Source organism: Salvelinus sp. IW2-2015, unplaced genomic scaffold (genome assembly GCF_002910315.2).
Source record: "Salvelinus sp. IW2-2015 unplaced genomic scaffold, ASM291031v2 Un_scaffold2595, whole genome shotgun sequence".
NCBI lineage: Eukaryota > Metazoa > Chordata > Actinopteri > Salmoniformes > Salmonidae > Salvelinus > Salvelinus sp. IW2-2015.
In genome coordinates, this window is record NW_019943903.1 from 66589 (window position 1) to 80603 (window position 14015).

The window sequence follows — 14015 nt, forward strand, 5'->3', positions numbered from 1 at the left end:
GATTATTATTCACAATAATGACTACATTTATTCCAAATTTTACTTACTAAACCCAGAGGAAAAACTAAAAATACTCATGGGCAAAGGAGCAATGGCTCCTCTTGCAGCCAAATATGTATTTGCCTGCCATAGCCTAGGGACACTGAATAAATAACATCTGCATAAGTAAGCAGTAACTTAGTTATTATTACTCTTATTGTTATTACTATTATTATTGTTGTTTATCATTCCAAATGGTAGTGGTATGGTGGTAATGGTATGATAGCAGTTTAGTGATGGTGGTGGTGGTAGTAGTGGTAATGATGATAGTAGTTGTAGTACTGATGTAAAATGGTTGCAAGAATGACGTTTTCAATTCAAGAGGCTTTATTGGCATGGGAAACATATGTTTACATTGCCAAAGCAAGTAAAATGGATAAACAAAAGTGACATGTACAATAAAAAGTGAACAGTAAATATTACACTCACACAAGTTTCAAAATAATATACATTTTAAATGTCAATGACATTATCTCTCTCTCTCTCCCCTCTCTCTATTCTCTCTTTTACCCTCTCTCCCTCTCAATTCAAGAGGCTTTAATGGCATGACGTAACAATCTACATATTGCCAAAGCGTACTTTGGAGATTTACAATATTAACTTAATTAAAATAATAGTAATCAATATTTTCATCTGGACAACAGTAAGAACAATAATCAAGGGTCAAAATAACCATACAATGGGCAATAACAATGGCATAGAGGACAAGTGCAGGATGGTTGGTCTGTCAGACACTCCCTAAATGCTCCCTAAAACACTTCAGCTAGCAGGCCTTTTTAATCGACCTGGCCCGGGAATCCTGGAAGGATATTGACCTCATTCCGTCAGTAGACGAACCAAGAACAGATACAGCCCGTGGTTCACTCCAGACCTGACTGCCCTTGACCAGCACAAAAACATCCCCGCGATATGCAACTTTTCAGGGAAGTTAGGAACCAATATACACAGGCAGTTAGGAAAGCAAAAGCTAGCTTTTTCAAACAGAAATTTGCATCCTGCAGCACAAACTCCAAAAGGTTCCGGGACACAGTAAAGTCCATGGAGAATAAGAGCACCTCCTCCCAGCTGCCCACTGCACTGAGGCTAGGAAACACTGTCACCACCGATAAATCCACGATAATTGAGAATTTCAATAAGCATTTTTCTATGGCTGGCCATGCTTTCCACCTGGCCACCCCTACCCTGTTCAACAGCCCTGCATCTCCCACAGCAACTTGCCCAAACCTCCCCCACTTCTCCTTCACCCAAATCCAGATAGCTGATGTTCTGAAAGAGCTGAAAAATGTGGACCCCTACAAATCAGCCGGGCTAGACAATCTGGACCCTCTCTTTCTAAAATTATCAACTGTTCAACCTCTCTTTCGTATCGTCTGAGATCCCCAAAGATTGGAAAGCTGCCGCGGTCATCCCCCTCCTCAAAGGGGGAGACACTCTAGACCCAAACTGCTACAGTCCTATATCTATCCTACCCTGCCTTTCCAAGGTTTTTGAAAGCCAAGTTAACAAACAGATCACAGACCACTTCGAATCCCACCATACCTTCTCCGCTATGTAATCTCTCCGCTATGTAATCTCTCACGCTCTCTCTCCTCACTCCCCTTTCTCTATTTCTCTCTCTCTCTCTCTCTCAATTCAATTCAGTTCTATTCAATTTAAGGGGCTTTATTGGCTTGGGAAACATATGTTAACATCGCCAAAGCAAGTGAGGTAGATAATATACAAAAGTAATATAAACAATAAAAATTTACAGTAAACATTTCACACACAGAAGTTCCAAAAGAATAAAGACATTACAAATGTCATATTATGTATATACACAGTGTTGTAACCATGTACAAATGGTTAAAGTACAAAAAGGGAAATAAATAAGCATAAATATGGGTTGTATTTACAATGGTGTTTGTTCTTCACTGGTTGCCCTTTTCTTGTGGCAACAGGTCACAAATCTTGCTGCTGTGATGCACACTGTGGTATTTCACCCAGTAGATATGGGAGTTTATCAAAATTGGRTTTGTTTTCAAATTCTTTGTKGATCTGTGTAATCTGAGGGAAATATGTSTCTCTAATATGGTCATACATTKGGCAGGAGGTTAGGAAGTGCAGCTCAGTTTCCACCTCATTTTGTGGGCAGTGTGCACATAGCCTGTCTTCTCTTGAGAGCCAKGTCTGCCTACGGCGGCCTTTCTCAWTAGCAAGGCTATGCTCACTGAGTCTGTACATAGTCAAAGCTTTCCTTAARTTTGGGTCAGTCACAGTGGTCAGGTATTCTGCCACTGTGTACTCTCTGTTTAGGGCCAAATAGCATTCTAGTTTGTTCTGTTTTTTTGTTAATTCCTTCCCATGTGTCAAGTAATTATCTTTTTGTTTTCTCATGACTTGGTTGAGTCGAATTGTGCTGCTGTCCTGGGGCTCTGTGGGGTGTGTTTGTGTTTGTGTTTGTGAACAGAGCCCAAGGACCAGCTTGCTTAGGGGGCTCTTCTCCAGGTTCATCTCTCTGTAGGTGATGTTTTTGTTATGGAAGGTTTGGAAATCGCTTCCATGTAGTGTCTATTTTCTGGAATTTGATAATTAGCCGGTGTCGGCCTATTTCTGCTCTGCATGCATTATTTGGTGTTTTACGTTAGTACACAAAGGATATTTTTACAGAATTCTGTATTCGGAGTCTCAATTTGGTGTTTGTCCCATTTTGTGAATTCTTGGTTGGTGAGCGGACCCCAGACCTCACAACCATAAAGGGCAATGGGTTCTATAACCGATTTGAAGTATTTTTAGCCAGATCCTAGTTGGTATGTCGAATTCAAAAGTTCCTTTTGATGGCATAGAATGCCCATCTTGCCTTGTCTCTCAGATCGTCCAGGGTGGAGTGGTGGGCCAGGAAAACATTTGGTTTTGAGGCACAGTCACGGGAAATACTTGCGTTTACCCGCTGTATGGTAGCAGGGTGGAAGTCTTTTCGTGGTAGCGAGGTGGAGATGACCACTTGTAGAGGAAGTTTTCTCAATCACTCCCTTCAGTGCTGTGGCCACCCTTTCCTGCTGGTCCCTCAGGTGGTTTGTGCCTGTGTGTATTATTATGTGGCTGGGTGAACCTAGTTGGTCCTCAGACAGAAGGTCTAGGGCGCGCTGGGTGTTTGGACACCAGAGTTTAGACACTCTGTGTTTGGGAAAACGTTTTTTTTCTTGTATATATTTCCCATTTGAGTCAATAAGGAGTAAAATCTGTGTCTTGTGYATGTCCTCAGTGGGTGTGGGGGGTTGTCAGGAGGGCTATCAGGGTGTCTGACAGTGGGGTGTTCAGAGGGGGTGAGATCCCCTGGGCTTGGGGTTCTTCATTTGTCTGTTCTGCTGTGATGTTGACGCTATGGTCAGGGTCTGGTGTGGACTGTTCTGCTGTGGTGTCAAGACTTGTTGGGAGCTGAGGTGGGCTGTTCTGCTGGCTTCTCTGCGGGGGTGGCCACCTCTCTAGTGGGTTGTTCCCTGTCACATGCCATCCCCCTCACCCTCTCCTCCAGCAGTCTGATTCTCTCCTCTAGTGCTCTGTTCTTCTCCTGCACTTGCTTTTTATATTGTTGAAGTTGTCTCACCACAGTGCAGAGTGCAGATATGTCTCTCTCCACCTCCAGCTCTCCTCGTCTGGTTAAGGGGTGTTGTTGTGCTGGACTGTTGTCTAGATCTGTGCTGACTGGAATGTAATCATCTGCTGTTCCAACTCCACCTGCCTTACCTCCAGCTGGGTAGATGTATCCTTCATTTCATTGAGGGGGTGGTACTCTGTGCTGGGAGGTTGACTTTCCGCTTGGGGTTCCTCATCTGTGGGGTTGTATAATGAAGAGGTCTGGTCAACCCTCTCGGGGTGGGTGTCTTTCTCAGGGGAGAGCTTCTCCTGCTGGGCTAAATCTTTGATTATGTGAAAGTCCATCTGACACTGTTTGGTGTTGCCCTGTACCAATACTGTTCCAGACTTGTAGAGATTTATATTAGCTGACTCAGAGTCTTCGTTGTCTAGTATCCTGAGTTTCCACCCCTCGTTAACACCCCCTCTCTTAAAAGAGGGGTAGTGTGTTAATATAGCACTGTGCCATGTCAGGGGATTGTTTGTGGGATATGTTCCGAATAGCATCGGACGATAACATTGATATATACGCTGATTCGGTGAGCGAGTTTATAAGCAAGTGCATCGGTGATGTGGTATCCATGGTGAATATTAAAATCTTCCCCAACCAGAAACCGTGGATTGATGGCAGCATTCGTGCAGAACTGAAAGCGCGAACCACTGCTTTTAATCATGGCAAGGCGACCGGAAACATAACCGAATACAAACAGTGTAGCTATTCCCTCCGCAAGGCAATCAAACAAGCTAAGCGTCAGTATAAAGACAAAGTAGAGTCGCAATTCAACGGCTCAGACACAAGAGGAATGTGGCAGGGTCTRCAGTCAATCACAGACTACAAAAAGAAAACCAGCCCAGTCGCGGACACCGATGTCTTGCCTCTAGACCAACTAAACAACTTATTTTCTCGCTTTGAGGACAATACAGTGCCACTGACACGGCCCGCTATCAAAACCTGTGGACTTTCCTTCACCGCAGCTAACGGGAGTAAAACATTTAAACCTGTTAAACCTCGACGGCATCCCTAGCCGTGTCCTCAGAGCATGCGCAGACCAGCTGGCTGGTGTGTTTATGGACATATTCAATCAATCCCTATCCCTGTCTGCTGTTCCCAAATGCTTCAAGAGGGTCACCATTGTTCCTTTTCCCAAGAAAGCTAAGGTGAACTGAGCTAAACGTCTATCGCCCCGTAGAGCTCACTTCCGTCATCATGAAGTGCTTTGAGAGACTAGTCAAGGATCATATCACCTCCACCCTACCTGACACCCTAGACCCACTCCAATTTGCCTACCACCCCAATAGGTCCACAGACGACGCAATCGCAATCACACTGCACACTGCCCTAACCCATCTGGACAAGAGGAATACCTATGTAAGAATGCTGTTAATCGATTACAGCTCAGCATTCAACAACATAGTACCCTCCAAACTCGTCAATAATCTCGAGACCCTGGATCTCGACCCCGCCCTGTGCAACTGGGTCCTGGACTTTCTGACGGGCCGCCCCCAGGTGGTGAGGGTAGGAAACAACATCTCCACCTCGCTGATCCTCAACACGGGGGCCCCACAAGGGTGCGTTCTCAGCCCTCTCCTGTACTCCCTGTTCACCCAAGACTGCGTGGCCATGCACGCCTCCAACTCAATCATCAAGTTTGCAGACAATACTACAGTGGTAGGCTTGATTACCAACAATGACGAGACGGCCTACAGGGAGGAGGTGAGGGCACTTGGAGTGTGGTGTCAATCAACGTCAACCTCTCAATCAACGTCAACCAAACAAAGGAGCTGATCGTGGACTTCAGGAAACAGCAGAGGCAGCACCCCCTTATCCACATTGACGGGACAGTAGTGGAGAAGGTGGAAAGTTTTTAGTTCCTCGGCGTACACATCATGGACAAACTGAAATGGTCTACCCACACAGACAGCGTGGTGAAGAAGGAGCAACAGCCAACCTCAGGAGGCTGAAGAAATATGGCTTGCCTCCAAAAACACTCGCAAACTTTTACAGATGCACAATCGAGAGCATCCTGTCGGCCTGTATCACTGCCTGGTACGGCAACTGCTCCGCCCACAACCGTAAGGCTCTCCAGAGGATAGTGAGGTCTGCACAACGCATCACCGGGGGCAAACTACCTGTCCTCCAGGACACCTACACCACCTGATGTCACTGGAAGGCCATAAAGATCAYCAAGGACAACAACCACCCGTGCCACTGCCTGTTCACCCCGCTATCATCCAGAAGGCGAGGTCAGTACAGGGTGCATCAAAGAGACTGAAAGACAACGAGAGACTGAGAGACTGAAAAACAGCTTCTATCTCAAGGCCATCAGACTGTTAAACAGCCATCACTAACATTGAGGGGCTGCTGCCAACATACAGAGTCAATCTCTAGCCACTTTAATAATTTATAATTTGATGTAATAAATGTATCACTAGTCACTTAAACAATGCCACTTCATATAATGTTTACATTACTCATCTCATATGTATATACTGTACTCTAATCCATCTACTGCATCTTGCCTATGCCGTTCGGGCCATCGCTCATCCATATATTTATATGCACATATTCTTAATCATTCCTTTACACTTGTGTGTATAAGGTAGTTGTTGTGAAATTGTTAGATTACTTGTTAGATATTACTACACGGTCGGAACTAGAAGCACAAGCATTTCGCTACACTCGCATTAACGTCTGCTAACCATGTGCATGTGACCACTAAGATTTGATTTGATTTGATTTGGAAGATGAGGTTGCTGAGTCAGCAAAAAGTGTCGCTTCATTTTGTGATATTTTCTTGCCTTATCATTCTTAACATGCACAGGGTACTCTATTTGAATTACCTCTGAACAGCGGGAGCTTCTAAGGCCTCTCCATTTGGTTGGAGTAGACTGTTCCACTCTCCTGCCATTGTTGGGCTAAAGGGCTTTGACACCTCTCACTTGACACATCAGTGCTAATTGAAGTTGTATCAAGCTTGGCAGCATTAATTTAGCCTTCAGTCCTTATTTTTTTTAWTTTACTAGGCAAGTCAGTTAAGAACAAATTCTTATTTTCAATGACGGCCTAGGAACAGTGGGTTAACTGCCTGTTCAGGGGCAGAACGACAGATTTGTACCTTGTGAGCTCGGGGATTTGAACTTGCAACCTTTCGGTTACTAGTCCAACGCTCTAACCACTAGGCTACCCTGCCGCCCCTTATAAAGTAATGTAATGCATTTTTGTTCTTGGCTTTTGGAAATAGAATTTTGCTTCAGACTTAACATTACTCACTCAGTTCCAGGTTGGATGGTGTTTTCAKGTTTCTTTTGTTTTCCAGAGCATTTGCTGTATAGCGTTGGAATAATAATCTTGATTGATTCCGTAATTCCGTCCAAAATCAGGGTGTAGGTTTTGAGTTTTGATTTGGACTGGAGGGTAGTATCCTGTATATGTCCTGGTGACATAGTGAAGGTTATGTTGTAGAGGGTAGCATCCTGTATATGTTCCTGACAAATAAATCCAAGTTTATCTAACTCTAAATCTATCTTTTTGAAGAACATGCAAAGAAATGCAGGAGTTCATCTGATCATGACCTCTCTCTCTCTTTCTCTCTTTCTCTCTCTCTTCTCTTCTCTCTCTCTCTCTTCTCTCTCTCTCTCTTCTCTCTCTCTCTCTCTCTCTCTCTCTCTCTCTCTCTCTCTCTCTCTCTCTCTCTCTCTCTCTCTCTCTCTCTCTCTCTCTCTGTCTCTCTCTCTCTCTCTCTCTCTCTCTCTCTCTCCTCTCTCTCTCTCTCTCTCTCTCTCTCTCATTCTCTCTCCCTCTTGCCTCTCTCCCATCATCTATCCTCTCTCTCTCTTCTCACCCTCCCTTCCCTCTTCATTCTCTTTCCCTCTTTCTCTCTTCTCTCTCTCCTCTTCCTTCATTCTCTCTCTCTCTCTCTCTTCTCTATCTCTCCTCTATCTCTCTTCTCTCTCTCTCTCTCTCTCTCTCTCTCTCTCTCTCCCTCTCCCCCTCTCGCCCCTGTCCCCTTTCTCTCTTTTCTCTCTCTCTCCCCTCTCTCTCTCTCTCTCTCGCCCTCTCCCCTTTCTCTATTGGTCTCTCTCTCTCCCTCTCTCTCTCTCTCGCCCCTCTCCCCTTTCTCTATTTTCTCTCTCTCTCCCCTCTCTCTCTCTCTCGCCCCCTCTCCCCTTTCTCTATTTTCTCTCTCTCTCCCCTCTCTCTCTCTCTTCGCCCCTCTCCCTTTCTCTATTTCTCTCTTCTCTCCCCTCTCTCTCCTCTCGCCCCTTCTCCCCTTCTCTTTTTCTCTCTCTTCCTCTCGCCCCTTTCTCTATTTCTCTCTCTCTCTCCTCTCTCCCCTTTCTCTATTTTTCTCTCTCTCTCCCCCCTTTCTCTCTCCTCTCTCTCCTCTCTCCCCTCTCTCTCTCTCTTCTCTCCCCTTTCTCTATTCCTCCCTCTCTCTCTCAGTTGATAGCGGTGTAATTTAGACAGTGTGCCTGTGGATCAGACTCTGCCAGTATTGTCAATCAATCAATCAAATGTATTAATAGAGCCCTTTTTAACAACAGCAGGTGTCACARAGTGCTTCTACAGAAATCGAGCCTCTCTATTGTCTCTCTACCATAGTGAAAGTGTCATATATCAGATTGGGACGTTGGCTKAATATGTCACGTTAGAGTCTGTTTCTAGCTTATTACACATTCCACACCACCATATTCCTCAACATTGTTTCTCAACCTTTCATTAAACCAGGAATCAGCAAGCTTTGGCCCATGCTCCTAGGGGGATCATAATTAGCACTTGAGACGTGACTAAATCAGTGTGAACTCTGAACTATGACAGCTCTGCAGCCATGTTAATGAAAGTTTAGACAATGGTCTACGTGTCTTACTCCTGGTGGATCTCATGATAGGCTCTATTGACAACCAACCCACAGCAGAAGGAGAGAGGGTGAGACCAGGGCTGTGTCCTCTCTGCTGTATTAAAAGTGTGTGTGTGTGTGCGTGCGTGCGTGCGTGCGTGCGTGTATCCTTACAGCTTCAATTAAACTAGATGTCTTCCCACGCACACACCAAGCTGGCTATGAATGGAAACACACTGTTTATAACCCATCTCTGCTCAAAAACAAGACTGTTGCATAGCAATGATAGAGTATTTGAATAATCAAATGTGAGTGTTTGAATATGAATAAGGTTTGAGGTTGATCGGGTTGATGAATCAGCATATGTACTGTAGATTTTAGTAATATAGCAGACGCTCTCATCCAGAGTGACTTACAGTTAGTGAGTGCATACAGTTTCATTCGTAAATGATCAAAACAAGGTGTCAGACTTATTTCAGATGAATCCCAATAATGTACTTGAAGTGAATTGATATTGATATCAGAGTTTAAATCAGGCAGAACTAACGTGTCGGTTGACAGCGAGACCAGAGTGCGTCTATGAGTCTGTATTCTACTGTATAATATGCAGGGTTGGCATGGTTACTTTCCAAATGTAATCCGTTACAGTTATTAGTTACCTGTCCAAAATTATAATCAGTAACATAACTTTTGGATTACCCAAACTCAGTAACGTAATCTGATTACATCCARTTACTTTTAGATTACTTTCACCCTTAAAGTCATTAGAAGAAGAGAAAAATGCATGTTACCAATTGAACGACATCTATTGCAGGATAAATCCATGTTAAAGTTTACATAGCTGGCCATATATGGATGTTACATTTTACGTTATGGGTTGGTTATGTAGGCTTCTGCTAACCCATCGCTTTCTACTACATATAATAATATGATAAAATTATATCTTTACATTAAAAACTAAAGTCTATCAGAATTCCAGTCATTCCAATAAATGTTATACCCCTTGATCTTCAAGAATAGGACTTGGAAATATGGAAGTATAGATTAGCCAAATAGTTTTACCTGACTTTGACCCCAAAACGAAGGACTAATTAGCCAGCCCTACTCTGTTGTTTATGATTTTGTTGTCATGGAAGACTGATTGGGCTCATTGATTCAGGGTGAAAATAAATGCTGCGGTCATGGAATGGCATGCTTTGAGCACTACTGAAGAAAAAAAAAGCCCCACTTTTATTCCATAGGCTTGGATCCGCACTATGCAGCTGTTGCAAGAACGCATTTTTCACTGGCTGTCCACTGGTTTCAAAAACAATGATTGATAGGCAGCTTAAACTTCTTGAATTGAACTATTATTGGGTTTAAATACACATTTAGATTTGTGAACAGCCATCCACAACAACCACAATTCATAAGGTGCAAATAGCTAAATGAGAGCAGCAGTGTGATTCACATCAATACGCTATGTAGATATCAATAATAAGTGATATCCGTATCGTCGTAGACTACACCACTGCTGTCGTCCTGACCTCCAAGCGTTTATTCAAGTTGGATAATMTTTGGATGCCGACAGCAGTCACACCATTGGAAGACATAGCTTGGACTGTAGCCTACAAAAACCWATTCCTGCTCTTTCCCTGCAATCAATCAAACACATTTGGTGTGTCATCATAGTGGTCTCTGACTTGAGGTCAGACTCACTCAGGTGGAACAAACTTAAACTTGCACCTTTTTAAAATGCTGATTTGAATGTAATTGAGAAAACAGTGTCAAAGATTTTTTTTCGCAAACATCCTTTCTGAATTTATAATTAATCCTTAAGGTAATCATCTAGTTTCTCAAAAGTATCTGTAATCTGATTACAATATTTTAGCTGGTAACGTAACGGATTRCAGTTACCGTTTTTTTGTAATCCCTAACATGTAACGTATTACATGTAATCCGTTACTCCCAACCCTGATAATACGTATGTTTGATATTCAGAGAGCAGAGGAGATGACTTGAGCTTTAGTGTTAACACAAAGCCCAGAGCTGACTGTCTGTCTGCTAATAACTGAGACACATGATTGGCTTCAGTACACTCTGATAGGATGATGGATTCTGCTCTCACTTCATTTTCCTGACTGATAAATGGCTTAATTCATTCATACACTACATGACCAAAGGTATGCGGACACCTGCTCGTCAAACATCTCGAACTGACTTGTTGGAATGGTGGCATCCTATGACAGTGTCATGTTGATAGTCACTGAGCTCTTCAGTAAGGCCATTCTACTGCCAATGTTTGTCTATGGAGATTGCATGGCTGTGTGCTCGATGTTATACACCTGTCAGCAATGGGTGTGGCTGAAATAGCCAAATCCACAAATGTTGGTATTTTATTAGGATCCCCATTAGCGGTTGTCCACAAGCTTTTGTAATATATAGTGTACATACAGGACCATCTTCCCTGTCCTGCATACCCCTGTCCCCTCTTCTCCCCCCCTAACCTGACCCACAACTCACCCTTCTGCCTTGTCTCGAAAACCCTTGTTATGAAGTAGCCTGTGGAAATAGCAAGCTTTCAAWTGAAGGAAACTTGCTTGGTGCATACTGTAACACACAGAAGTTAAATACATAGCATTCATAAGTAGAGGTTTTGTCAAAATCAAAACATTCATGAGTAGGAAGTCAAAACAGTGGCTGCCAGCGATGTTGAATATTTAATAAGCCAATATACCCAAAATCATAAAGAAAATGAACAGCATGGAGCATTTATACCCAGAATGATCAATACAGCTTCAATGACATGTTGCTAATGCCTTTATGAATATTCCACTTTGAAGAGAGAGGGAGATGTGTTACTCTGGCAAATATATACATTTCTGCCTCTGTCATCTGGGAATTGTATTGAATGAAATGTTACAATTGATTAGGCTCTGAACGTGCTGTAACCAGAGCCAGGTAATATATGTATTGTGTATTATTATCCAATGGGAGATTGCATGGTGCGTGTTTCAGACGGCTTCAGCCCCATGGGTACCTGGCTGAGACAGATACTGACACTCGTACACACATACATGCAGGTTTGCATGCACATAATGTGGCACGCAGATACACACATTATCAATAACACACCGACTTTTATTCTGGCTTGATTCTTCGTATAAAATCATTCCCAATGTTATAGAGAGTCACGTTTGTGTCAGATCCCACACACTGTCTGACCTGTCCACATCCTTCTGTGTTTCAGGAACGTGAGTTCTGCAGGAGAGGAGGCCAGGAGGAGGATGAGAGAGTGTGACGGACTGACAGACGCTCTCCTCTACGTCATACAGACCGCTTTGGGCAGCAACGACATTGACAGCAAGGTGTTTGTGTGTGTGTGTGTGTGTGTGTGTGTGTGTGTGTTGTGTTTGTGTGTGTTTGTGTGTGTGTCCATCATTTCAATAGTAGATAAACAGCTTTGTGCATGGCTACCTTCTCAAGGTTGCTGCAGCGCAGTCTCTCTAAATGGCATTTCTTAATCATTGTCTAACATCCCACCCATCTCTGCTGTCTGCCCAATCATAGGAGAGCTCTGGTGTCTCCCCAGTAATAATGATTGATTGGCAAGCACTTGGGCCAATGGCCATTGTCAAGTTATTAGCAGACACAGACAGGGTGACACTTTTCATTCTTTTTGTGGACTTTCTGTCCTCCTGGTCTCTCTTTCTTTCTTCCTCTATTCTGTCTTTCTATTTCATACTCACTTTCTTTCTCTACCTTTATCCTGTCACTCTGTTCAAAAAGGGAAATTAAAGGGAATTAAATCTGTTGTTTACCTCTGGAGTTGTTTACCTGTTGTTTACCTCTGGAGTTGTTTACCTGTTGTTTACCTCTGGATTTGTTTACCTGTGGAGTTGTTTACCTGTGGAGTTGTTTACCTGTGGAGTTGTTTACATGTTGTTTACCTCTGGAGTTGTTTACCTGTGGAGTTGTTTACTTGTTGTTTACCTCTGGAATTGTTTACCTGTGGAGTTGTTTATATGTTGTTTACCTGTGGAGTTGTTTACCTGTTGTTTACCTGTGGAGTTGTTTACCTGTTGTTTACCTCTGGGGTTGTTTACCTGTTGTTTACCTCTGGAGATGTTTACCTGTTGTTTACCTCTGGAGTTGTTTACCTGTTGTTTACCTGTAAAAAACAACTACCAGAGGTAAGACACTCCAGATGTACAACAACAGGGTAAAAACAACTCCAGAGGTAAACAACAGTGTAAAAGCAACTCCAGAGAATAAACAACGAGGTAACAACTCCAGGAGGATACCACAACAGGTAAACAACTAACAAGTAAACAAAATCAGCGGAAACAAAGAGGTACACAACTCCAGGAGGCAAAACAGGTATTACACCTTCCCACCCAACTCCAAAGGGGCTAAAAACAGCAGTGACAAAAGCTCCAAGCAACAACAAGGTAAATGAACTACAAGGTAAACAACAGGTAAACGATTCAGAGGTAAAATAAACATAAACAACTCCAGAGGTAAAACAGCAGGTAAACACAACTCCAAGTGTAGTAACAACTCAGAGGTAAACAGCCAGGTAAACGAACTCAGAAGAAACAACAGGTAAACAAACTCCGCAGAGTAAAACAAACAGTAAACAACTCCAGAGGTTAAAACACAATGTAAAACCCTGAGGGAAAACACACCAGTAAACAACACAAAGGTAAACAACAGGTAAAAACAACTCCAGAAGTAAACAACAGGGTAGAACAACTCCAGAGGTAAAACCATTTAACTAGAGTAACACGCCAGGGAGAATCCAGAGGTACACCAACCAGATAAACAAATACCTCTCCAAGGTAACAACAGGTTTAACGTCACGAGCAAACAACAGGCTAAGAGCAACCAGAGGTTAAGAACAACAGGTTAAAACAGACTCACAGATGTTAAACAACTAGGTGAACAACTCCACAGGTTAAAAACAACAGCGTAAAGCAACTCCAGAGGTAAAACAACAGGTTAAACATCTTCCAGAGGTAAACAACAGGTGAAACAACCCCAGAGGTAAGATACAACAGTAAGCAACTCCACAAGGTAAACCAACAGGTAAACACAACTTCCACAGTAAACAAACATATAAACAACTCAGCAGGTAAACAATTCCCAGAGGTAACCAAACAAAGTTAAAACAACTCCACAAGGTAAGACAAACTCCACAGAGGTTAAACAAACATGTAGAACACAACTCCACAGGTAAAACAACTCACCAGGTAAACAACTCCACAGGTAAACAAATCCGAGCGTAAACAAGCAGGATAAGCCCAACTCCAAGGTAAACAACAAGGTAAACAAACTCCAGAGGGTAAAACAACAGAATTTTAATTCCCTTTAATTTCCTCCCTTTTTGAACAGAGGTGACAGGATAAAGGTAGAAGAGAAAAATTGGGTAGAAATACGAAGACAGATAGAGGAAGAAAAGAAAGAAGCCAGGAGGAGACAGAAAGTCCACAAAAAAAATGAAAAGTGTCACCCTGTCTGTGGTCTGGCTAATAACCTTGGGACAAT

General features: G+C 43.0%; 1 protein-coding gene across 1 annotated transcript in view; it reads left to right on the top strand.

Annotated features, from left to right (window-relative positions):
- The first annotated feature begins 5026 nt into the window (after positions 1-5026).
- LOC112074347 (catenin delta-2-like) overlaps positions 5027-14015 on the top strand; it is a 19716-nt gene continuing 10727 nt past the window's right edge. Inside the window, exons 1-2 of the mRNA XM_070440480.1 lie at positions 5027-5167; positions 11719-11722. Of these exons, the coding sequence (XP_070296581.1) occupies positions 5027-5167; positions 11719-11722 (145 nt within the window). The remainder of the gene's footprint in view (positions 5168-11718; positions 11723-14015) is intronic.